We start from the raw sequence: 27,166 nt of genomic DNA on the forward strand, positions 1-27,166 counted from the left end.
AGAAGATACATCTGAAAGATATTTGAGAGGTAAAACCGAACTGTTTACGAATTTATTTAATCAGATTCTTCTCTGATTTAATCAAAACATTGAACACAGGCTAATTTAATCATATTCTATAATTTAATGAAAACGGTAATTAAAACATTTAATCAAATTCTGTAATTTAATCAAAACATTGATTACAAGTTTAATCAAATTCTTCAACAATTTTATTAAAATCACAAATCTCATATGCTTCAAAGAACAACTAAAAAAACCCACACAAAATACACGAACTATCACAATGATTACAGAATTCAATGTAACATTTATATTTAAACTGATCACAAAGGTAGCACAGGCATGACTCGCGTATAATAGCTGCTCAACGGGGAACCAATGACTGGGTTGAGAATGAATGACTGAAATATTCACAGCAATCTGGAGAGGAAAACAAGATTGGCCACGCTCACTCCACAGAGGCCAGTCCAGGACCCAGAGAGGATCGATAGCATTGGCTAGAGGTCTCGTGTCAGTCAGTGGCCTGCCCCCGAACCTGTGCCTCAGTAGTCTCCCCGCCCACCGTGGGACGGAGTGGCTCCGCCTTCGGAGTGTATCTCCTGGCCTGCTCCAGTGAGGGGTTCACATTCAGAAGCCGCTGGCCAGTGGACAGCTACTTGTGTTAACGAAATCCTGCGAGCCCGAGGTCCACTAGGCCCTCCCTCGAGGACTGTTTCCGGGGCAGGGGGCGGAGCTGCCGGAAGTGGCTGGGAGCTTTCTGTTGCTCGTTGTTTAAGCGTCTGAAGGGAAGGAGAAACCCGAGCTCCGGCGGCGCCGCGGGGCGGCAGTCACTACCAGAGCCCGAGCCGCCGCTAGTCTCTGGACGAGCCAGAAGCCAGGAGTACTGGTCGCGAAGCGGCAGGGCGAGACACCTGCTCACCATTTGATCTCATTATGTCGCGGGGCTCCATAGAGATTCCCCTCCGGGACACTGACGAGGTAAGTGTCGAGTATGGGGGAGGGTTTGGGGCCGTGAACTTGGACGATCACCTCTTCCCACTTTCTCTCGGCTTTGTTTCCGAAGAGAAAGCACCTTCTCCCCCAGAAGCCCAGATCGAAATCCCTGGCGGAAGCTCTAATGACCTCCTTTCCCAGCCCCTGCGCCCTCCCAGGGTGGGAACATTGCGTTCCTGCAGCCTGGGGGCCACTCGAGGAGTTCTTGAAAGTTCCTGTCTACCCTGTTTGTATTTGACAGTACTCTGCTCTTTTCTTAATTCACGGACGCAGGGGTGTGAGAGTGCTCGGTAAACTGTAAAGCACCTCACAGATCGTGGAGGTGGGCGCTGATGTCACCGTGATCTCTCTGCTGCTCAAACCAAGTATCTTTCCCCGAGAATATATAGGATGTCGCCCTTTCTGCCTTAGAAATTCGAGTCTGTCATGGTGCACTATGTTGACCACACAAGCTCCATCAGCGAAATAGAGGCCCCCAAGGTATACCCGTTCTGTGTGCTGATAGAGTTAACCCACTCTCGCTTCCCGATGCTTCCTCCTTCATGGGTGGCCTGTGGCTTATCTGAGTAAAGCTTCACCTTTGATGTTGTCTTATTGGAGATCTCATACTCTATTCGTTTGGTTGAGATATAATTCACTTACTATAAAATACAGTAGTTTTTAGTAATTTTCAGAAAGTTGTGTTAACCATCACCACTATCTAATTCCAGAACATTTTCCTACTATTTTCATGCCCACATTCAAGAGTGTATGCAACACACAAATGCTGCCTTCATGGCTAATGTGTACAGTGGCATACAACTTTGCATTGCCTCTAGGATTGTCAGACTATGGCATCCGAGTCTCCAGAGTGCCTGTCTGCACTTTACAGACATTATATGTTAAACAAGATTCTGTTTAGTTATTTTCGAGTAAGCAAAGCTTTTGTAGTATTTTATAGTTCTAGTGATTTGAAGACAAGTAGCAGGATTTGTTTGCTTCTCTATGCTTTTTAAAAAATATTACCATATAACCTACTTGTCATGTGCTCCTTAAACTTTTCTTAACATATATTCGCTCGGCCCTTTTAAGAGTGAACACAAATTATACATATATCCATATTGATGAATATTCAAGAAAAGCAGCAAAGAAGAAATGTGAATTTAAAAAATAGAATTAAAAACCTATATTTTGTGTTTTAGGTCATTGAACTTGACTTCGATCAGTTACCGGAGGGAGATGAAGTTATCAGTATTTTGAAACAGGAACACACACAACTGCACATATGGATTGCTTTGGCGGTCAGTATTCATGCAACAAATATTTTTTATGACTGAGAAAAGTATGTGGTTTCTGTTTTCAGATATAGTAATAGCCAGCTTATGTGCATATAAATTAATTGTACAGTGTGCGAAAGTTAATTTCATTACCATTTATGAAACAAAAAGGCCAGTTTCCGAAAAGATGTGCTACCCCAGTGGTAAATTAGTATATGTTGCTAAAGACAAAATTCATTTAAGTTAAATAGTATCTGTATTAAGTATTTGATTATTTAGTGATTGATTACTCAGTGAAGACTAACTTAATGTTTATGGATAAGCTGAGAAAAGGCAAGATGCTGGGATGTAAACATTGTTACTTAACATTGTTTCCCATAAAATACTCAAGAAGGTGATTAGGTTCCAGGCTAATTCACAAAAGGCCTTTTGGATGTAGGGCTTAGCTTTTTTTCTTGTTTGGTCCCTCTATAACATAAATACTACTGGAGAGTCTCAGAAGAATCACCTCAGAGAACCTAAAATTCTCACACCCTCCACCCTACCCAGCACTGGCTGCATGATGTTTCTTTTTTATGGGAACATTATAGTAAATGATGATAGTGATACAATATAGTAAATGCTATAATCATTATTCCTAAGCAAGTGTGCCACAGGTCACTTTTATGTAAAGATACATAGCAGGCTCCTAATATTATCATGAAAGGTCAGAGAAGTAGGTCAAGAATTGGGCGTGTATTCAGTGCTCAAGCCTAACTCTTGAGAGTATCTTAGATATGGATTTACAGTAAGTCCAGTGACAAGTAGTGCCTTCCTAACTTGAAGTGCTAAATTTTCTTAATCTGTGGAGAACAAGCCATTCGTGCTTGCCACACATTTTTTGAAGGTAACTTCAATTCTTTTTGTATGAATGTTTTCTTTAACAGCATTTACACAAAAATTGGAGTATTGGAGGATTAGCATGGCACCTGTGGTAAAATAAACTGGTGAAGTATAGTGGGCATTAAGTTGTTACAGAGAAAAGAGTGTAGGCTTTGGGATTAGAGAGGCCTTAATTTAAATTCCAACTTGGCTGCTAACTATCTTTATGGCCTTAGACAAATGATTTATTCTCTGAACCTGTTTTTTCATTTAAAATATAGGCATATTAGTATTCACTTTAAGCGTAGTTGTACAGATTAGAGATAATGAATATGAAGCTCCTGGCATGGTATGTGGCCCATAGTAGGTGGTTAATGAATGATTGATATTCTTTTTATTATTAATAAATGAAACATGCCCAGGAAGTTATTCAACAAGCCCAAAGTCATAGAAAATTTTTGATAGATCTAGAATCAGAACCCAAGTTTTCTGTTTAGAATTCTTTATATTGCTTTTTCTCTTGGGCTCTGATTTAGTTTGAAATCAACTATTGTTAGGTAAGAAGTAAGTTGGAAACATTTGTAGGAATTATCATTTTTAATAGTTTTATTAGATAAAATTCACCTATAATAAACTGCATATATTTCTTGTGTACCATTTGAGAAATCTTAGCATATGTATACACTTGTGAAATCATCACCACAATCATGATAATGAATATATTCATCACCCCCCAAAACTTTCCTCTGAACTCTCCCCTGGTACCCTCGGTGCCCAGGTAACCTCTGATCTGATTTTTATTGCTAAAGATTAGTTTGCATTTTCTAGAATTTTGTATAAATGGAATCATACAGTATGTTCTCTTTTTGGTCTGGCTTCTTTCACTCAGCATAATTATTTTGAGATTTATCCATGTCGCAGCATGTATCAACAATTCTTTTTTTTTTTCACTACTGAACAGTAGCCATTGTACAGATAAACTACAGCTTGTTTGTCCATTTATTTGTTGATCAACAGTTGGGTTGTTTTCAGTTTTGACTATTTCAAAAATAAAGCTGCTGTAAAGATTTGTGTACAACTTTTTGCATGGACATATGCCTTAGTAATTCTAATTTGATTATTTTACCTTATAGCTGGAATACTACAAGCAAGGAAAAACAGAAGAGTTTGTAAAGTTGTTGGAAGCAGCACGTATAGATGGCAATTTGGACTATAGAGACCATGAAAAAGACCAGATGACTTGCTTGGATACATTGGCGGCTTACTATGTACAACAGGCTCGGAAGGAAAAGAATAAGGACAATAAGAAAGATCTTATTACACAGGCAACTCTGTTGTATACAATGGCTGATAAAATTATTATGTATGATCAGGTAAAGTAAGTCATATTTCTTTGAATTTATGAGGAAAAATGTGTATGATAGGCAAAGATTTTTTTTGAAAGAGTTTTTTCTTAACATGGTCGATATAGTCAAAATGAAGAAGGGTTCCTTGTTAAAACTGGAATTTCTTTGGTCCTTGTACTGTTGAAATAATTTAGCATATAAAAACCTGTCCACAGGCTGAGTCAGCAATTCCAGCATCTCCTGGTGAATTTTAAGCATATTTTAAGAAGTTTGAACTTTTCTTTTTGTCATTGTACCTGGCACAGAAGACTTGTTGCATTTCAGGATAATTTCTCAGTTTATAATTAAGAATTGCTTATTACTAGTTTACACACATTATAGTTGATATAGGAATTTTTATGATGCTGAACCTTCTTTCAAAATGGTTTTCATTTTAGTGTTATATTTTCATGTTAAATTAAGGATAGTCCTTGGTATAGTCAAGTCTAAGATGATGCCTTACTTTTTCAGAACCATTTGTTGGGAAGAGCTTGCTTCTGTCTACTTGAAGGTGACAAAATGGATCAGGCTGATGCACAGTTTCATTTTGTACTCAACCAGTCTCCAAATAATATTCCAGCCCTGCTTGGTAAGTCATTTTTGGCAGCCATCTTAGGGATCTATATTTTTCAGCATATACCTGGAATATATATCTTTGTAATAACTCCTTAGTAATGGGCTTGAGAGCAAAGTAGAAGAGCTTTACATTATTAAAAAGGAAATTATCTGAAATAGATCATTGTTTCTCTTGGAAATTACAGAAAAAAAGTATATATCAGTTAAGAATAATTTGTTACCCACTTCTAAAGAGTCAATAAACAATCTCAATTTGGATAATTCTGAGCCATTTTAATTATTGTTTTATAATATTTAACATAAAGACAGGACTGTTCTATTTATAGGTATAAATCAATATACCCTTATGGAAAACAAGTTTTAATATGAAATCACTTTCATTATTTTCAAGTATTTCTTACCGAGAGATGTATTTGATTTAGGTGAGTTAGTGTAGAGCATATGAGACTTGTGTTCTTTAATCAATGCGTGTTTGTTTTTAAAAACCATTACAGGTAAAGCTTGCATTTCATTCAACAAGAAGGATTACAGAGGAGCTCTTGCTTACTATAAGAAAGCATTGCGTACTAACCCAGGATGTCCAGGTAAGAGAAAAACTTTAAGTCTAAGCTATGTATGATACAACGTAAAATATTGAAGATTTGGCAGTTGCTTATTGAAGTTGTGAAAAGATACTGCAGCATTGTCGAAACGACAGAATTGAGATTTTAATAAAATATTTGATTCAAAAGCTGAATAATAGATTGTATTGTAATCTTTTTGCCCTATACTACTTTTCTTTCCCAAATTTTGTTATTTTAGCCAATTTTATTGAGTACTAGCTATGTGCCAGACATTGTTCTAGACCCAGATAATAAGCCAAACAGACCAAAGTCTTTTCCCTCATGGAATTTATTTTCCAGTGAGAAAAGTAAAATGAGTAAAATATATACTATGTAAGATATTGATAAGGGCTAAGGAGAAAAATAGAAAAGGAGTATGAGGAGCATGGGGGGCAGCTTAAAAAGGTTAACCAGGGAAATACATCACTGAAATGGTAACATTTGAGTAGAGACCTAAAAAAAACTGAGATGTGCAGATATATGGGAGAAGGTTATTCCCAAAGAGAGGCAATAGGACATACAAAAGGTCCTGAGGAAAGAGTAGGCCTGGCAAGTTTGAGGAACAGTGAGGAAGCCAGCGTGTCTAGAATGGAGAGAAAATGAGGAAAACTAGTAAGAACTGGGGTCAAAAATATAACTAGGGAGCAATCATGTAGGATGTCATAGGTTATTATTGTAAAGACTTCAGCTTTTACTCTGAGAGACATAGGAAGTCATTGGAGGCCTGCGAACAGAGGAGTGACATGATCTGACATATTTAAAAGGATCATTTGAACTTCAGGGTTGAAACTAGAATGGGGCATGGGCAAGGAAAGAAGTAGGGAAATCAGGTAGATACAGCGATCCCCAATCTTTTTGGCACCAGGAACCGGTGCTCCTGTGAGAATCTAATGCCTGACGATCTGAGGTGGAGCTGAGGCAGTGACGCTAGTGCTGGGGAGCAACTGCAAATATAGATGGAGCTTCACTCACTGGCCCACCGCTCATCTGCTGTGTGGCCCAGTTCCTAACCGGCCACAGACTAGTATAGTCCACAGTCTGGGAATCGGGGACCGTTGAGGTAGGAGGCTATGCATTTCATGCAGGTCAGAGATGACTGTGGTTTGCACTAGGGTGGTAATAGTGGAGGTACAAGAGGTCAGATTCCAAGTGCATTTTGAAGAGAGAGCTGATATGGTATTGTGTGTGACAAAGGAAGAGTTCAAGGAATCTCCTTTGCATAAGCAATGGAAGAGTAGAGTTACATTGTACTACATTTGGAAGATAGTTCAGGAGGAACTAGTTTTAGACATGAAAAATTTTAAACGCCTCTAAGCCATGCAAGTGGAGAGGCCAGAGTATTAATTTGGAAGTCATCGACATATAGATAGCATATAAACCCATGAAACTGTGCAGTCACCAGGGAAATGAGTATAGACAGACAAGAAGTCCAAGGATGGGGCCCTCAGATACTCTGACTTTTAGAGGTTATGGAAATGAGGAAGAATCAACAAAGGAGCCTGAGAAGGAGCAGCCAGAGATAGAGGGGGAAAAGAGAGTAAGTACAGTGTCCTTGAAATCAAATGTAAAATGTTTCCAGAAGAGGGTCAGGCAGTGTCAAATTCTGTTGTTAGGACAAATAAAATAGGGACTGAGAATTGATCATTGGATTTAGCAGCATACAAATCATTAGTGACCTTTACTGTATTGGTGGAAGTGAATTCCTCTTTGGAGTGGATTCAAGAGAAAATGGAAGGAAAAGAATTGGAGGCAGTAAATGTAGACATCTCTCAAGGAATTTGTTGTTAAGGGAAGAAGAAGAATGGGTTGACAACTAGAAAGGGAAATAGAATTAAGACAGGATTTTTTGACATGGAGAATATGTATAGATAAGAATGATCTAGTAGAGTGGGAAAATTTGATAATGCAAGAAAAATAGGGGAGAGTTGTGGAGCAATGTCCTTAAATACAGAAATCTCCAAACCCCGGGCCACAGACTGCGAAGCTTCATCTGTATTTGCAGTTGCTCCCCAGCGCTAGCATCACTGCCTCAGCTTCACCTCAGATCATCAGGGATTAGATTTTCATAGGAGCAGTGGTCTCTGGTGCTAAAAAGATTGGGGACCGCTGCTTACGTAGATTAGAAGGGGTAGGATCTAGTGACCAGAGGAGAGGTTGGCCTTAGATAGCAACACGATTGTGTTTAGGCATGGCCTTGAAATTGGGTAGCATGTATAAGCATAACTCTGAAGGGATGACAGTATGTACATGTAGTCAGTCACAGTATTTAAGGCCTTAATGAAGCCTTTTTATTCTCTATTTACAACCTGCTCTTCAAAAATTAGATATTGAAGATTAAGTATAGCTAAGAGTATTGGAAGACAAGAAAGATACCAGTATTATAGGTGTTCGGTTCTACAGTGAGAAAGGTATCCATAGTGAAGGAGTGAGGGTCACGGCGGGGAGGGGAATGATCTAACCTCTAGTGAAACCAATTTTGTGATATACCAAAAGGTTTTATAGTGTAGTTATACTAAACTCAATTTTGGGACTTTGCAACTCATAAATAGAGAATGTTTAAGCATTTTTAAAAATTCGAACCCTATAAATGCTCTAGTGTGACAGATTGAATGACCTCATTTTATTTTTTTAGCGGAAGTTCGTTTGGGTATGGGCCATTGCTTTGTAAAACTTAACAAACTGGAGAAAGCTCGTCTGGCATTCAGCAGAGCCCTGGAACTCAATTCCAAATGTGTGGGAGCATTGGTTGGACTGGCTGTTCTAGAGCTCAACAATAAAGAGGTATGTGAGTGAAAAAGTTATCTATTTCCTGTCTGATTTGTCAGGCCCACGGTCCCTTATCTAAAACTCTTGAGACCAGAGTGTTTTACATATTGAGATTTCAGATTATAGAAATGTAATATGATCCCTGCACTGCATAATATAGAGCATCCCAGTTATTAGGACACGATCCCAAATAAAAACTTATATTTCTATGGCGAAATGAGTGACTGTTCACACTAATAGGATAACCTCACAGTTCAGGTTAAGTTTTATCCCCAAATGAACTTGCTCCAAAAAAACTTTTTTAGAGGTTTTTGGATTGTAGAATCTCAGATAAGGGACCATAGACGTATATCAGTTTGGAATGCTTCCAGTGGCAAGTCACAAAAAAGAACACTACAGTGAATTAAACATTAGGGTTCTTATTATTTACTCAACTAGGTTGTCTTGGATTTGACGCCTCAGTATCATCAAACCCAGAGTTTTATATCTTTCTGTCCTCCCTTAATACTTGGTCTTTCAAGGCTGTCACCTTATAGTTGCAAGATAGCTCTTCCATCTCTAGGCATCTCATTATTATATCGTCCTTATAAGGAGGGAAGAAAGGGAAAGGATAAAAGGCTTTCTCTTGGGGAAGTTCTATCCTATATTGAGAAGGAAGCTCTCCATCATGCTTCCTCTTATGTATAATTGTCTAGACAGGGTTTCCAATGGAGATACTTCTACAATTAAGTTTAAGAAAACTAAATTCTAACAATTTAATTCACTGTTTGAAATGTTTTATCCTTGGTGAAGGTCAACTAAAACAAAAGCTGTATTTTGGTATCTGAACTTAGATTTACATAACTTTATTTCTTCAGACTATAAAGAAAACTGAAAAAGTGCTAATAAAGTAATATTTTCACTCAATCCTGCCATCATTGTTTTTCTTTTAGGCCGATTCCATCAAAAATGGTGTCCAGCTTCTTTCCAGAGCCTATACTATTGATCCTAGCAACCCTATGGTATTGAACCACTTGGCAAATCACTTTTTCTTCAAAAAGGTAGAAGTCATTTATTAAAGTTCTTTACCTAATTTTAAAAAATTTTGCAATTATAGTTAACATTCAATATTTTATTAGTTTCAGGTATACAGCATAGTGTTTAAACATTTATATAACTTACAAAGTAACCGCCTCCCCCATAAGTCTAGTACCCAACTGACACCCTACATAGTTATTACAGTATTATTGACTATATTCCCTATGCTGTACTTTACATCCCTGTGACTATTTTATAACTACCAGTTTGTACTTCTTAATCCCTTCACCTTTTTTACCCAGCCTCCCAACCCCCCTCCCATCTGGCAACCATCGATTTGTTCTCCGTATCTATGAGTTTGTTTGTGTTTTGTTTGTTCATTTCTTCTGTTTCTTATTAGATTTCACATATAAATGAAATCATATGGTATTTACTGTATATGACTTATTTCACTCAGCGTAATACCCTCTAGGTCCACTCATGTTGTTGCAACTGGTAAGATATCATTCTTTTTTATGACTGAATAATATTCCATTGTATATTTGTACCACATCTTCTTTATCCATTCTTCTATTGATGGACATATAGGTTACTTTCATATCTTGGCTATATAAGTAATGCTGCAGTGAACATAGGGATGCATATATATTTTCAAATTAGTGTTTTGGATTTCTTCGGATAAATACCCAGAATGGGGTTGCCGAGTCATATGATAGTTCTAGTTTTAATTTTTTAAGGAACCTCCATACTATTTTCCATAGTCACTGTCCCAGACTAGGCAAGAAGGTATGAAGTGCTCTACTTTTAAATCCTGATTTTTTATTTTTCTGTATAATAGTTGATACTTTATAATTTTAATTGGGAAAACAATGTGAAAATGTCAAGAGTTTTTTTCAAATTAGAGTTTTTATCTGGGGGTTAGTTGTCAGGGAGTGGATACATTTTTCCACTTACTCGTTTATTCATTTAACATATATTGACCCTTTATACTGTACCCAACACTGCAGTAGGGATGCAGAGGTCAGTAAAACATGATTTCTGCACTCAAGGAGTTCCATTTCTTAGAAAACAGACATGTAAACAAATGTAAATGTAAAAATAAAGGTCTCTACCCTGCTGTGGTAGAGAAATAAAAGAGGAAATGATCACTGGTTAAAAGGAGGATTTTCACCAAGAAGGAAAAGCTCTTTAACTAGGTTTTTAGGAGGAAGTCAAGAGGTAGTTGAAAGGGGAAAGTCACACATCTTGTCTATGGCCATACCACCCTGAACAAGTCCGATCCCGTCTGATCTCGGAAGCTAAGCAGGGTCAGGCCCGGTTAGTACTTGGATGGGAGACCACCCAGGAAGACCAAGTGCCAAAAAAAGAAAAAGAAAAAAGAAAGAGGAAAGTCACAGATCTATGAACCGGTCTTAGTAGTTTAAGTTTAGCCTATGGTGGGCTCATGGTAGGTGATACATGGGATCCAGATGGTGGGGCACTTGTGTAATGTAAAGAATTTGGACTTACTTGTGTAGGCAACAAGGAGTCATTGAAATTTTTGCATATTGATCATGATGTGATTTTTAAAGTTGCCACTAATTCCGTAGAAACAATGGTGTTTTAGATTTATTAAGTACTAAATCCAAGATTTCATTGACAAGGTTATACAGTAAGCATGAAACTTTAATTTGCCATAGCAAAACCAGGTACTAAATTGTACTAAGAACCTTAACTAGTTATTTAGCAGTTTAAGTAAAAGTTTACAAAACCGCATCAATCTTTATTAATAATACATACTATGTTACTGTTATTGTTGCTATTAATATGCATTCAGTCAATGCTCTAAATGCCAAGTACTGTCGAATGTGCATTCCATGAATATTTGTAATATTCATAACAATCCTATGATGTAGGTAGTATTATCCCCATTTTGTGGATAAATAATTCCCAAGGTCGCACATCTATTAACCATGATGCTTTACTCCCTCTGGTTATAGAAGCATACTCCTCTTTCATAATGAATTGTTAATTAAGCTTTATGCTATAACTGTTATGGTACTAAAAGGCAACTATTTAGAGAGAAGATGGAAATGTGTCTCATAAGCAAATGAAGAGTTACTATTTAAGATAAAACAGTTACACATGTTAGTTTGGTTTTTACTAGGAAGGAAGGACTGATTATAAATATTTGCGTGCATATCTAAGAATCAGTATTCATAGTTGTAGGACAGCTTTCTTGAACCAGAAAAGAATTGTTCCATTTTTAATCTTCAATGCTAGTTACCCTTCCACTGCTGAAGATAGAGACTTGCTTGTATTTAACACAACCAGTATATACAGAACCTTATAGATTGCACAAAGTGAAATATGTAAAATTAGCCAATCTGAGTGTTACAGGACACCTGATCTGTAATCAGCATTGTGCCAGGTGATGTGAGGTCATTTTGCATTGAATGTATGTCTTTAAGGTTTACAGAGCATGTTTACATACATTTTCTCAATTTGTTATTGTAGCAGCCCTAGGGAGGTAGGCAGGCTATTTCTGTTTCCATTTCTACAGATAAAATTGAGGCTTGGCAAAGTTAAGTAACATCACTTACTGAAGTCCAGTCAGCTAGATATAGTAAAATTGAGATCCGATCTTTTAATTTTCTATCCACCATTCTGCGTTGCGTCCCCTACAGCAGAATAATTTAGCTGGGAAGAAATGGTATTATTAATTAACATCCCAGACACGTCAGTAATTGAGTGATGAAGTGAGTTTTGATATGGGAGCTATTCTGACTCCTGGAACAATTAACACAGACCTCTAGAAAGAGCTGAGAATTGAAGTTTGTCTTTTGATTGGAAAAAGCAGCAGCCTGAATGTAGAGTGGATTAAGAACAAAAATTTGGGGGAAAAAAAAACTAAGAGAAGTCTCATCTCAGTTGTGCTAAAAAAGATATGAATGAGGATTTTAAAATAGAATCTACTCTTTAAAATATTATATATTAAATTTTAAATAGAACTATTTTATTCCCTAAAAGGGTGTCATGAGTCATGGAGTAATAAAAATAGGAAAGTTAGATTCTGTAACAAGACAAACTGAACATTTAACCCTTACCCTCATAACAGTTGAACAATATGTAAACTTAACTAAAAGATTGTATAACATAGTTAAAAGTGTGGAGTTTGAATCACGTAATTCAAATTCAGGCATCACCATTATATAGTTATAGGCTTTGGGGAAATAAATTAATTTCCCTCAACTTTAATTTCCTTGCTTGCAAAACAGTAATAATCGCTTTATACAATTTGAGGCTTGGTAGTTAGGATTAAATGTAATATGCACATTAAATACTTATCTAATGGGAAACAGTTACAATTAAAGACTTTAGTCACATTATTATTCCTAATGTGAAAAAAAAAAAAAAGTCAAAACTGGCCATTGACCAAACAAAAGCTGTACTTCAGACCAGATTCCTAATCAAATGAATAAAATGCATTCCTATTAAAACTGGAAAGTCATTTCCTACTTCCAGTGTATAAACTCTGACTTTTTGAGACTCTGAGGAATTTAGCTGGGTAATCCAAATGAAAATTGAGTCTAATGGAAAGGTCAAGGCCCCTGCATTCAAGTAGACCTGAATTCAAATCCAGCTCCGACACTTGGTATTCTCATGTGGTACAACATTTCCTTGCAGTCAAAAACAAACAGAAAACAGATTCTATCTTTTCCACTTTAGACAACACACTTTATCTTTTTAAGCCTTCACTTTCCCATCAATAAAATGGTAACAATGACACTTTTTGTAGGGTTTTTGATTAAACGTGGAACTAATGTAAGCATCATACCTAGCATAGTACTTGGCATATAGTAGTTCTCAATAATTGTAACTGCTCCCACTACAATTAATAAGGGACTTAACCTCTCTTAGGTTTTCTCATCACAAAAACAGGGCTGATATACCACAAAGGATTGTTGTAGGGATTAAATGAAGTAATAGATGTAATGGGCAAATGTTAACTACTGGGAAAATGTTGGTTCCCATCTCCCCTGAATTTATGTGTAAGGGGAATGAGAAAAATGATTAGTAATTACAGATACAGTGCTGTTGTTGTTAATTCAATTAACATTTTTAAAGAAGCCTTATGGTTGAGACTGTTAGAGTTGTTTTGAGTTCGCTCAATTGATTTTTGGATCTTCATCTTCCAGGACTATAGTAAAGTTCAGCACTTGGCTCTCCATGCATTCCATAATACAGAAGTGGAGGCTATGCAAGCAGAAAGTTGCTACCAGTTGGCTAGATCATTCCATGTTCAGGTAAGATAACTTTACACCTCTCTAAATATCTAATCTTTTTTGTTTTATAGTTTTTAAAAACTATACGTACTGTTGGTCTTGTTTTATTTTCATTTTTTTTAGGAAGATTATGACCAAGCTTTCCAGTACTATTATCAAGCCACACAATTTGCCTCATCCTCTTTTGTGCTGCCATTTTTTGGTTTGGGACAAATGTATATTTATCGAGGTGACAAAGAAAATGCATCTCAGTGCTTTGAGAAAGTTTTGAAAGCTTATCCAAATAACTATGAAACTATGAAAATTCTTGGCTCTCTGTATGCTGCCTCAGAAGATCAGGAAAAACGAGATATTGCCAAGGTACATTTTTTAAAATCTTAGCTATTTTCTGTTATCTGTCTATCCCTTGACTCTCATTCCTCATTTTTTGTTATTGCTAGTAAAGATATGATGGGAGCAGTTTTGTTAGCTGAGCTAGCTCTAGTTGAAATAACACTTAATTTATTAAACAGGGTGCAGCGGCCACCGCTTTATACTCTGACAGCCTGTGGTGGACATTTTAGCTTTATGATCTCTGTTTCCCAGGGCCATTTGAAGAAGGTCACAGAACAGTATCCTGATGACGTCGAAGCTTGGATTGAATTGGCACAAATCTTAGAACAGACCGATATACAGGTATTTCGCAATGTTTTTCTTTCATTTCCTACCTAGTGGTTTTTTGTTGTTGTTGTTGTTGTTGCTGTTTTGGTAAGGCTAGTGTAGTGTGTGTCTCTCTTATTTTCACTTACACCTTATTCTGTCCACTTCGAAAATTTAGGGTGCACTTTCAGCCTATGGAACAGCGACCCGGATCCTTCAGGAGAAAGTGCAGGCCGATGTTCCCCCAGAGATTTTGAATAATGTGGGTGCCCTCCATTTTAGACTTGGAAATCTAGGGGAGGCAAAGGTAGGAAAATAGAAACATTCCTTTCTTTTATACTATCAAGTTGAATGCATACTTTTTTAGATAGATCGACTAAGTATTTTAAAAATGTAATTTTCTTTTCTTTCTCAGAAATATTTTTTGGCATCATTGGACCGTGCAAAGGCAGAAGCTGAGCATGATGAACATTATTATAATGCCATTTCTGTTACAACATCATACAATTTAGCCAGGCTATATGAGGCAATGTGTGAATTCCATGAAGCAGAAAAACTATATAAAAACATCTTACGGGAACATCCTAATTATGTTGACTGTAAGAATTTTAAACTTTTTAAAATGTATTTAAATTCCCACAACAGCAGCAAAAATTTAGCCTGAAAAAAAAATCTTTCTTGAAATCGATAGTAAAAAAATTTGCAGGTTATAATGTCCCCTTTTCTTCAGGGCAAATTCGTGGCCTTAAAAAAAAAAGATGCAGCTTTACTTAAATTTATATTAGAAGCTAAAACAACAAAAAGTCAGTTGGACCATATTTCATAGATGAGGCTATTTTCAGTGGATCGGCTCCCTTTATCAGACTCTTAACAACTCTTTGCATATTTGGTGATGGACTTACTTTTATGATGGTCTGCTTTGATTTCCTATAAACATTTTTTTAATATAATAGTGAGAAAGAGCAGTGTTTTTTCTTGAAATAGTAATTACTAAAAATGTCCTACCTTGAATTTTATAACCTAAAACATTGTAAAATTAGGGAAATTTTTATTTTTTTATTTTATTATTATTATTTTTTTAACACCTACAACACCTGGTCTTCCTAGGTGGTCTCCCATCCAAGTACTAACCAGGCCCGACCCTGCTTAGGTTCCAAGATCAGACGACATCGGGCACATTCAGGGTGGCATGGCTGCAGACAGAAATTTTTAATTAAAAACAATTTATATACTATACTTCCCTTAAAAGAACCTAGAGCTATGATGTTTAGACTCTGGTCCAATCTGGAGCTATTAACTTGGCCCCTGCCATGCTGTTATGGATGCTAGATTTAAAATAAATAAGATTTTAGTTGAATGCCAGACTGAATTTGAATTGATTTGGTAGGTAATAGTAGGCTGTGGTTGGTTTCTTGAGGAGAGTGACATTTTATGGAGAAAATAACTTAAAATTATATGGCACTTTTTATTAAGTGGAAGAGCCACAGTAAGAGCCCAGTTTTTCTAACTAATAGTCCTTAGTAACCCATGCTTTCAAATTTTTCCATATGACAAGCAGCTTTTTAAGAAAAAATAACTTGACAGTGCTGTGCATTAGAGAGAAATTGGAAACAGAACAGCTCCAAGCTTTTTAAATAACTTAGTTTGAAATAAGGACTTGGACCAGGATGCCAGCATTGGGAATGGAGTGGAAGAGATGTCTGCGATGTCAAACAGTAAGACTTGTTGGCGACAGAGTTGCTTTAACTTGTTAGGTTATTGATTATATTGATGCTTGATAATTTTTCACCTGTGGAACTATTCTGTTCATTGCATGACTGTATTAACAAAAAACAATTGTTTCAGCAGTGTGACTTTAAAATTATGATCCTTTATAGCTAATGTTTTAAACAAAAATTTTTAATTAAATGTATATTTTCAGGCTATCTCCGCCTAGGAGCCATGGCTAGAGATAAAGGAAACTTTTATGAGGCTTCGGATTGGTTTAAGGAAGCTCTTCAGATCAATCAGGTTGGTAATATAAACTCTTAGGTATGAAAAATAATTATTTCATCTTTTTCCCCCAGTAAATATTTTTCCTTTTAATGACTGTTATGTTTCTATTATCTTGGCATTTCTCGGTTTTCATTTACTTGTTAAAGATATTAAAGCATATTGAATTAATCTAAACTTTTTGATTGAGGCCCACAGTAAGAAATGGATTTCAAATCATAGCCTAGTATGCACAAGTTTGTATATATAAGCAACTGAAATGAAAGTTTTGCAAATCACCTTGTGCTCTTGCCCTGTGAATTACACTGATATTTTAACCATATTTTCATTCTACTGTATTTCTTATCCTGGTAACTACATGCCAAATTGATTTTACAACTCACTAATCTTTCTCAACTCTTAGTCTGAAAAACACTGACATAAATGTAGCTTGTAAACCTCTTCAGTAGTCAGCTATTGTGGAGAGATGATTGATCTCTCTGAATCCAAATTACAGAATCCAAATTTTGCTTCTTTTTATATGTGTGTTTCAGGACCATCCAGATGCTTGGTCTTTGATTGGTAATCTTCATTTGGCGAAACAAGAATGGGGTCCAGGCCAGAAGAAATTTGAGAGGATATTAAAACAGCCATCTACACAGAGTGACACTTATTCTATGCTGGCCCTTGGCAACGTCTGGCTCCAAACTTTACATCAGCCCACCCGAGATCGAGAAAAGGTAATTTCTTTTTGTCTCTTTAAAACAAAACTGATACTCATTTCATTCTTGTTTGAATTTTTTTTAGTCTTCGCTTTTTTTATAGGAAAAGCGTCATCAAGATCGTGCGTTGGCCATCTATAAGCAAGTACTCAGAAATGATGCAAAGAATCTGTATGCTGCAAATGGCATAGGTACTATAAATCTTGGATATCCATAATAATTTGTGTAATAATGGTTTTGCAGAAATGTTTGTAGATCAGAATTTTTCTCTAAATATAATGAAGGTAGCTATTTTAAAATAGGACTTTTCTTGTTTTTCTGGCTACAATTAGAAAATTCTTAACCATGAACTTTTTTCTAACTTTAGGAGCTGTTTTGGCCCACAAAGGATATTTCCGTGAAGCTCGTGATGTATTTGCCCAAGTAAGAGAAGCAACAGCAGATATCAGTGATGTGTGGTTGAACCTAGCACACATCTATGTGGAACAGAAGCAATATATTAGTGCTGTTCAGATGGTAATGTCTTTTAAAATATTTTTATATTATGATCATTGTTGAGCAGATGTTTTCTTAACCATTCCGACCCTGTCATTGTGCTGCATGCTGCTATCTTTTATGATACTGTGTCTATTCAGAGGTTTATCATTATATAATGTTAAGGCCAGTTTGTGGTGTCCAGACAGAGATATGAGTCTTGGTTCTACCTCTAATTGCATGCCTTGGGAAAGGACACCCTCTCTGAGCCAATTTCCCTACCTATAAAATGGGGATAATTGTAGCTTAATCTCAGAATTTTGTGAGGATACAGTAGGAAAAGTACTTGGCACCGTACTTGGCACTAACTTGCTGAGTATATCAGTAGTGCCCAGAAGATAGGTGGGATTTAATATCTGTTTGCTTATTTTATCCTCTTAGGCCTCAGATGGGAGAACTGAGTTTCACAAAGGTTAAATGACATTTTTTAAAGTAAAGGAAAAAATTCCACGGGGATGTTTTCACGATTATAGAATTTTGTTATGCTTTTCATATTTGTTGAATGCTTAAACTTGAAGTAAAAAAGTCATATTGCTCTTATTTTAAAATTAAAAGGCTTTTGGACTCTCTGGGAATTATTAGGGTCATAAAAACAAGCTTCTTAATGAAGGAAGATGCCAAGAGTAGTCCAGGTTCTGGGAAGTGGTTAACCTTTTTTCTAAGAAGGGGGTTATTACTAAATTCAGAATGTTGGAAAGGCCCTAGTCATAAGGATTTAGAGAACCCAGATTGCATATGAAAGTCTCAGAAGTTATGTTTTTGGCCTTTCTGATCTGCAGAATGGTAATGTTGCCTTTTAAAATGTGAACTAATACATGGGATATTCAGGGGAAAACTGTCTAACCATCTTCCCCGAAAAAGATCTTACCTATGACAAGTTATGTTCCATGGTCAACAAGTGACATGTTCATGGTAAAATTAACACTGGTATTGCTGTAATACTGGTTTTACCAAAAAGTTAACAACTGGAAGTACAATACCTCTCATGCTCATTGCCAGTGGGTTCCACCAATCCTAAAGAAAAGTGGTAGAGTCGAACCCAAAGTAGCTAGGTGTATGATATCTAATAGTTGTCAATAAGCTAATTTTAGATAATATTGCTAAAGATATGAAAAAGATCTTCTTATCCTTTCAGTGTTGGTCCGTATTTCAAATGGAAAAACTATTTCAAGTATTCATTTTTTTGTGGAGGTTCCTTAGTGTTATGGTTAGCACATCTGATTTACATACAGAAGGTCCTGGGTTCACGCCTCAGTTGGAGCCATTACATTTTATCTATAAATCTGGTGCTTAGGAAGTGTGCTGCTGCTTATATCCATAGGTCGGGGGAAAGGAGGGAATTGGAAGAGGGAAAAGCATTTTTTCTTATGATGATTTTATGTTGTGAAAAATATATCCTGGGTGAATGCTGTGGGAAATTGTTCTCGATTTTTTTTTTTTTTTTTTTAATTAACCATTCAGGGTATAAAATACATTTTCATATGCCTTTAAAATCACTTGAAATTTTATTACAGAATGATATCATTTAATCTTTGTGTTTTAATTAACTTTTCCTTTTATCGTAGTACGAAAACTGTCTCCGGAAGTTCTATAAGCACCAGAACACTGAAGTTGTGCTCTATCTGGCACGAGCCCTCTTCAAGTGTGGCAAGTTGCAGGAATGCAAACAGACTTTGTTGAAGGTAAAAAGAACTCATTATTATTCTCATTGAATTCTCTGCTCCATTATCTATTTTTTTATTCTGTTTTAAGCATGTTCACATACCTTATGCTCTCTTTGACTAAAATTCTTTTCATTTCATTAGATCATATGAAATATTTGCTTTGTTTTTTATTTATAGGCTAGACATGTGGCACCCAGTGATACAGTTCTAATGTTTAACGTAGCCTTGGTCCTGCAAAGATTAGCTACCTCTGTCCTGAAAGATGAAAAGAGTAATCTGAAGGAAGTACTCAATGCTGTGAAAGAACTGGAACTTGCACATAGGTAAAGATTTTGTAGAAACAACCTTCGAAATGCATTTTTTTTTAGACGCATGTGTCTCAAAAGGTGCTGAAAATCACTTCCCTCTGGAATCTATTAGAAAAAAGAAATTTCAAAAGGGAATCTATTTGAGAGGGTGGGTAGGAGGCCTGGGTGAAAAAGGGGAGTTTGTTGAGAAGTACAAATTGGTAGTTACGAGTCGTCATGGGGATGTGAAGTACAACATAGGGAATATAGTCCATAATATTAAAATAATTATGTATAGTTCCAGGTTGGTGGTAGACTAATCAGGGGAATCACTTTATAAATTATATAAATGTCTAACCACTATGCTGTATACCTGAAACTAATATAAAATAATGTTGAATGTCAACTCTAAAAATAAAAATTAAAAGGGGGTGGGGGGAACCCAAAACAGACAGCTGCCACCAGGTGGCGCCAAACCATAGCTAGGATGCTGCCAAATTTGGATCCTGTAGTCTGATCCCTCGAACTGGCTGGCTAGCTTTGCAAGCTTGTCCTAGACTTTTCATTAACTTGACAATAATATGACCAGGATTTTACACACTTGAAACTTTTAGATTCCATTTATGTTGGTTTTATTTGTTATACCAGTTTATCTTTTTGTGGCATATTTTTCCTTGAGCTAAGATTAAGGCCTTTCCTCTTAAATAATGAATAGGTTTATTCAACTCAGCTCAAATTTATATAACTTTATAGTATTTATTTGGTAATTCAGTGTATGGTAAAATTAAAACCTGACATCTCTTTAGGTTTTGTCCAACCTTATTTAAATTCTTGTTTAAGCATTTCTTGCCTTGCTTGGTAGATTGCGTACTTTCATGGCCTAAGCCTCCTAACTGCCATGCTGACGTATTTAGTAAATTTAGTGTTAAGTAAATATTTATTGCTTGAACTTATTTTTGGTTATTTGTTAATTTACTGATAACATTAAATGTAACTTGGCTTTTCTTAATGAACTTGTTTTTTATTAAACAGATTGAGTGGCATATTGATGAGAGTCTTTTTTTAAGTGAGTTGCATATATAATTTTCCTATTGAGATGATAGCCCTTCATGTATTAAATACGTGCATGTAAGTCAGTCAATATATAAGCCTTTTCTCAGACTATTTTTGTACAACAGATTAAAAATATAAAGGGCCTATTTCATTAGAATTTTTTTAAGTAAAGTATTTTATTTTCTTGTTCCATTTAGATACTTCAGTTACTTGAGTAAAGTGGGAGATAAAATGAGATTCGATTTGGCCCTTGCTGCTACAGAAGCCAGGTAATTACTGTTTATGGAAGGTGACTTTGGGTGAGGCAGCGATATAGATGTGGGCTGAGAGAGTGACACAGTAGTGAGCAGGTTCCTGGCCTTCCAAGGGTCAGCCTTCACATTCCTCTCTGGGACTCCCTAACCTAGACCAAGGTTTTTTCCTAAGTGTCCTTTCAGGTAATATGTCAAAATTTATTTAATACTTAAGTTCTGTGGGAAGATGCATCAGCTGTCACCAGGATATGATTCCTGATTCTTTGAATCACATGTGAAGATAACGTTGGAAACCTTTTTAGCTGTGCTTTGGGAACAACAATTTGGAAACAACATAGTTGACGGCATTGGCTTACGAGAAACAAAGTTAATTTTGCTAAGACTTCCTGTAGATAGCAGCTAATGATCCTGCTTCAGACTTTTTAATTTGTGTAAGGAAAACTTGCTCTGAGTTTTTTAACAAAAAGTACGCTAGCTACGTTCATGCTTCTCTAAATCTGAAATATTTTAGGCAATGCTCTGACTTACTGAGCCAGGCCCAGTACCATGTGGCCCGGGCACGCAAACAGGATGAAGAAGAGAGAGAGTTGCGGGCCAAACAAGAGCAAGAAAAAGAACTGTTAAGGCAGAAACTTCTTAAAGAACAGGTATTTATTGTGTTTTCTTTTATACTAGAGTTAAAGAATTACATGCATCTATGTACTTTGTATGGTAAAAATGAAGTCCTTCTTATGGTAGCCATGATTTATTTCATCATAAGAACATTCTGATGAGGTTTTTCCCTACCCTTTTTTTTTTTCATAGGAAGAGAAACGACTCAGAGAAAAGGAAGAGCAAAAGAAACTTTTGGAACAGCGGGCACAGTATGTAGAGAAGACCAAAAATATTCTTATGTTTACTGGAGAGACTGAAGCAACAAAAGAAAAGAAAAGAGGTGGTGGTGGTGGACGGGTAAGATGTGACTAACCACTGACGCTGCCGGTACCAGTCCCTGTGTTTTGACTTTCAGAAGTGAAGATAAAAATGATTATATTCACTCCATACTTAGTCCTTAGCCAAGAAACAGCCTTCCAAGATGGAATGCTTTAATTGGCAGTTGGTATTTAGAAATGCTTCCCAATGTTGGCCCCATACAAATTTTTACCTTGTTGCAACCTAAGCAGTTGATGATTTTGCCATTTGAGAAATTTCTTCCAATTAGAAGTCATTAAAATCTGGGCCTCAACAAGCACCTCTTCCATGTGAGTTGGTAAAAGATCCTTCATTTGTCAAATGACTGATAGGATAGGGCCTCATCCTGCACCTTAGAATTTCAGCCACATTCCATCAACCAGGAAAGAACTGATTGTAGTCTTGTTTGGATTTCAGCGTTCTAAGAAGGGAGGAGAGTTTGATGAATTTGTCAATGATGACACCGATGAAGACCTGCCAATATCCAAGAAGAAGAAGAGAAGAAAGGGCAGTGGGAGTGAACAAGAAGGTGAAGAAGAGGAGGGTGGTGACAGAAAGAAGAAAAAGAGGAGAAGGTATTATTAATGTGTTTTAAATAACCTTATTAAGGTGGCAGAAATACTTTTCAACCTTTGAAACTTTCTTATGTTTAGAATTTGCAAACATTTGATCTTCCCAGACAGTAAAGCCTTTTCATACCCTATGTCCTATTTGAATCCTAAGGTAGACCCCACTACAAAATCCCCTGAGTACTTGGAATTTCCACACATCTCCACAGCTTTCTTTCTGAGAGCTATGATTTAGTCATATTAATCGGCTTTCTTATGTCTTAAAAAATTGTAATATTTATCGGAATACCTATACAATTTAGAATGAGAACCCGGTGTGTTCACACTACCTGTCTATGTGCAATCTTAGAATAAGTCACTGAGCCTCAGTTTCCTCTCTATAAAATGGTAATAGTGATGTCCACTTAATGGCTTTGCTGGGTATTTTAAATGTGGATTAATGTGAAAGAAAGGCCTTTTAATCCTCCCAGTACCATCTGCTGTTAAGAGGTGCCCTGCATATCTCTCACCTGGAGGTGCCCCTAAGCTGTCCCCTTCCTCTCATCGTGCTTCACTGTCCAGGAACCTCCCGTCGGCTATCTTACCTAGATCTGTTCTTCCCAACCCTTGGCTGACTATACTTGGGAAAGAAGCTGTGAATTCATTCAGACACAGAGCTATGGAATTGAAGCTGTGATAGGACATTAGCAGGCCTGGAATGAGTAGTTGGGAAGGAAGAAGGAGGAGGGAAAAGATGTTGAGGTCTGGAACCTAGGTCTTTGTCACATCCATTATCACTCCACCAAATGCAAGATTCAGACTTATTTTAGATTAATAAGAGAGTTCAACAGTGACTAAATTAGTCCACAGACATTGCGTAAATACATGGTTTTCGCAGACTCCTGGTCCGTGTGTGCAGCAAGAATAAATTATGGCCTCCCCCTTGAAGACTGTACAGTATGGTTGAGGCACCCATATAGAAAGGTATTCAGAATTGGGATGGCAAAGTCGTTGTGGACTTATAGGCATGAGTGAATCTTGACAAACTTTTCCTTGGTGTTCACTACTTAAGACCTACAAAGGGAGAAGAAGGATCTGATGATGATGAAACGGAAAATGGCCCAAGACCAAAAAAGCGCCGTACACCAAGAGCAGAGAAGAAGAAGGCTGTAAGTTTATGATACTGTAGGTTTCTGTCCCCCTACATAGTCTTTTCTGTAGGCATAAAAGATTGCAGTACATTAGAATACATTCTTTCCTTGCCATTTCTTCAAGCACAAATGCTGGTTTTTGAAGTTTATTGGTTACCATTTGATTGTATTATTAGAGTGCAGACCGCATTTAACAAGGTGTCCTAACGTGAGAGCCTTGACTAATCTAGTATATTTGGTCATCTTTCTTTAGCCCAAGCCAGAACGTCTGCCTCCTTCAATGAAGGGAAAAATAAAATCCAAAGCCATAATATCATCGAGTGATGATTCTTCGGATGAGGATAAACTTAAGATTGCTGATGAAGGGTAGGAAATTTTCCCTTGGTATATTCTTCCAATGAAAGATAATAGAGTTCTTCCAGAGACACTGTCTTCAGGCATTCGGAATGGTCTAGTGTTTGAAAAAAACCTATTTTGAAATTTCCTGCATGACATTCTCCTAAGTATATCATTTTGCTACACTATCATTGGCTGGCTAAAAGTATGATGAGTAGCCTGATCCTGGTCCTGTGGAGATAGGGACTTGCTTGCTTGACCATTTCCTCTCACGTTGAACAGTGGTGACTCAGCTCTGCCTGCTTTGCAGAGGGCTTATCCTAGACTGCTTGTCCGGTGCTCTCCTTTAGCTCATGGCCCACCAGGTGAAGTCATATTTGATTTTACTTGTCCTAAACTTGCCCCCCAAACTTGAGGTGCCCCCCGCCCCCGCATTTGGATTCCTAGTCTAGGACTCTTAACACTATACTACACCATGTTCTGATGGCCATCGTTTCATTCATTCATTCATCAGACATTTGAACATCCATTGTATAGGATAGCGTGTAAGTGCTGGCGATACAGGGGAAAAAGACATGGACCCTGCTCCCAAGGAATTTATGCTTTAGAGGCAATGGAGAATCACAGATAAACCAAAAACCACATTATTGTGGGATAAGCGTTAGTCCTTAGGTTTTGCATTTTTTTTTTTTTCTCTAAGGGCCATACCTAATCTGGAGTTGGGCTGTTTGGGGGAGCTGTAAGTGATATTTTTTTGTGAAGGAGAGGCTGTTTGAGTTGAGTACTAGAATATGTGGTTCTGGTTGGTTAGAGGTGGGAGGTTAGCACACCGATGGGCTAAAGGTGCTAGTGGTAGGCTCATCTCATAGAGTAGAGATCTGTTGGGAACCATCTGTAAAGATTTGCAGTTCCCCTTTACTCTGAAGACTGAATGACACAAGTTTGGGTTGCTTTTCCCTAAAGTGCTGTTTTACCCTTACCCAAGCATTGCCCTGATCCATTGGTTAGTGGCATGCGTGATCAGAGCAATGAAATGTATGGTTTTAGAATAAGCACTGTTAAAATTTGTAGCCAGAAAGGTCCAGTGTGAGAGGCTGAGCTGCTGCCAAACCTACACCTGAGGTCAAGGCCAAGTTGATTTGAGCCACTTGCATCGGTTAAACTTTGCTCTGACCGTGGTGAAGTGTTTACTTATTTGGCCAGATGGAATGGAGTAAATTGGATCCCAGGGGGCCTACTGGCTTTTAGTGTATGTACAGAATGAATATATAGCATTTTCTTAGTTTCTCTACATATTCTCTCAGTGACCTGAATTACATGTGTGTGTAGGTTTCTGAAGAGAGTAGTACATTCACCTCCCTCACCCTTCTTAGACTGAACCATGTAGGATTCAGTATTCCTCTCTTGAAATATCTACCATAGAAACCAAAACTAAGGAATATACCAGAGAAGTATGTCGTCCTCTCCAAAGCTCTGGGGGTGAGGGGGTGGGGTAAGGAGCTATCACAGTGGTTAAAGGAATGTTCTTTCCTCCAGAGCCATCAGGAAACCAAGATTCCCTGGGTGCCACCAGCATTCCAAGCATAAGCACAAGTCTCTTTCCCTTTAACCTAACAACTGATAAGTAGAGGGGGTACTCAGAGCAAAAGTAAACAAGCCACAGAACTCTTTGAACTCAAACTTCCTGTCTTGACTAAATCTAAATCTGGTCATAGGGGAGGGCAGTGTAGTAGCAGATCCTGGGGCAGAAATGGTGGCTTTGCCCTTCAGATACTGATAGCGTAGATGGTAATAAGGGCAGGAAGTTTCCTGCTCATCTAGCCTTGGGGGAGGGTTAATTCTTCAAAGTCTCTACAGCCAAATGAGATCCTGGGTTTTACCTTTGCTGCTGTGAATTTGTTTATAAAAATAAAAATATACTTTTTTTTTTATAAGTTTATAAATGAAATTGAGAAATGCTTCATTCTGATGAAAGGTGTCTGATAAAACCTAGTAAGAATCATCCTTCACTGTTTATGTTGTCTGATAAAGTACCTTATTCTTTTTTCCTTCTTAATCTTTTTATTGTGAAACAGATCACATTGATAAAAAAGTACACAAAACAAATATTAGAAAATGAACATTTATATAAACACCGTTCGGGTTAAGAAATAGAACATTAAATACCCTTATTTTTTAAAAGCACATTCTCTACTTGTCAAGTTCCCCACTGGCCAGAATCCTGGTACCTAACCAGGGTTTGTCTTTTCGCCAGACATCCACGGAACAGCAACAGCAACAGCGACTCAGACGAGGGTGAACGGCGGAAGAAACACACCTCTTCAGAGAGCGACTCAGATGAGAACCAGATCAAGTCTGGCAGTGAGGCTGGCAGTCCCCGGAGGCCCCGACGACAGCGGTCAGATGAGGATTCAGACAGTGACCAGCCATCCAGAAAGAGAAGGCCCTCGGGTTCCGAACAGTCTGACAATGAATCTCTGCAGTCTGGGAGAAGCCGCTCGGGAGGGTCTGAGATTGACTCTCGCCCGGCTTCTCCAAGTGCCGAGTCAGATCGAGATTCCGAGAGAGGATCCGATAATGAGGGTTTTGGCCGAGGCTCTGGAAATGAATCGGAACCAGAGGGATCCAACAATGAGGCCTCAGATCGGGGCTCCGAACATGGGTCAGATGATAGTGACTAGGTTTTATTTCATAAATAAGCTTCATCTCTGGAGAAAACTTTTTTAATATATGAAAGCTGTGATAAAAATGTTTCAGATGTTTAGTCAAACAATTGTGAAATTTTTCCTAAGGCAATTTTTTTTCTATCCGTTTGTATATTACTAAGCTCCAAGAGACATTTCCTTTGCTAGAGTGCAACATTTGAGTCTCTTGTGCAAATGAAGAATGTGACTCTTCTTCATTATGGTACAATTCCACCTATCATATGTGAAAACTGCCGTAAAAATAAACCCAGATGCTAAATCATTCCTACAAAGGTTTGACTGAAACTGGCAGACGACTCATCTTTGTGTTAAGCAGCATACTGTTTTGGTTTTTATTGCGATCTTCTACCAAGTGGTGCAAGAAACTTGGCATTACCGTCTTTATTCTACTTTAAACTTAGATTGAGAATATTTCTATTTTCTGGAGGAATGGGTGTCTACTGTATAATTTCACCAAAGTACAAACAAAAGGAAGGTTTTCTTCAGTAGTGTAATACTGCAGCCATGTAGATAACATCACAAATATATAATTTGTTAGGTTGAATAAGATGTGGAAAAATGCTTTTCTGTTAGTAGAATGCAAAGACCTACCTAAGCCACATAATAAAATTCTTTTACCAACTTTTA

At 37.2% G+C, this 27,166-nt stretch overlaps 1 protein-coding gene and 2 pseudogenes across 1 annotated transcript; 2 read left to right on the top strand and 1 right to left on the bottom strand.

Annotated features, from left to right (window-relative positions):
- Nucleotides 1-736: 736 nt before the first annotated feature.
- Nucleotides 737-27,166, top strand: CTR9 (CTR9 component of Paf1/RNA polymerase II complex). The gene is made up of 25 exons (XM_039863600.1): nt 737-981; nt 2,178-2,276; nt 4,247-4,486; nt 4,970-5,087; nt 5,569-5,658; nt 8,309-8,457; nt 9,375-9,482; nt 13,638-13,745; nt 13,848-14,084; nt 14,310-14,399; nt 14,542-14,670; nt 14,779-14,962; nt 16,285-16,373; nt 16,889-17,074; nt 17,160-17,247; nt 17,424-17,572; nt 19,156-19,272; nt 19,432-19,577; nt 20,792-20,863; nt 21,360-21,495; nt 21,653-21,799; nt 22,217-22,374; nt 23,420-23,516; nt 23,752-23,864; nt 26,089-27,166. Exons 1-25 carry the CDS (start codon nt 937-939, stop codon nt 26,513-26,515), a joined length of 3,522 nt encoding a protein of 1,173 aa, XP_039719534.1. The 5' UTR covers nt 737-936; the 3' UTR covers nt 26,516-27,166.
- Nucleotides 10,707-10,825, top strand: LOC120603283 (uncharacterized; annotated as a pseudogene).
- Nucleotides 15,446-15,564, bottom strand: LOC120603272 (uncharacterized; annotated as a pseudogene).

The sequence above is a fragment of the Pteropus medius genome, unplaced genomic scaffold, assembly GCF_902729225.1.
Source record: "Pteropus medius unplaced genomic scaffold, Ma_sr-lr_union100, whole genome shotgun sequence".
Classification (NCBI taxonomy): domain Eukaryota; kingdom Metazoa; phylum Chordata; class Mammalia; order Chiroptera; family Pteropodidae; genus Pteropus; species Pteropus medius.

Excerpts from the sequence above, each read along its gene's own strand:
- CTR9 (XM_039863600.1), top strand. The coding sequence starts at position 937 with ATGTCGCGGGGCTCCATAGAGATTCCCCTCCGGGACACTGACGAG. Across the intron at positions 14,085-14,309 it reads AAAAACGAGATATTGCCAAG|GGCCATTTGAAGAAGGTCAC; the intron begins GTACATTTTTTA and ends TCTGTTTCCCAG. Across the intron at positions 21,800-22,216 it reads GAGGTGGTGGTGGTGGACGG|CGTTCTAAGAAGGGAGGAGA; the intron begins GTAAGATGTGAC and ends TTTGGATTTCAG.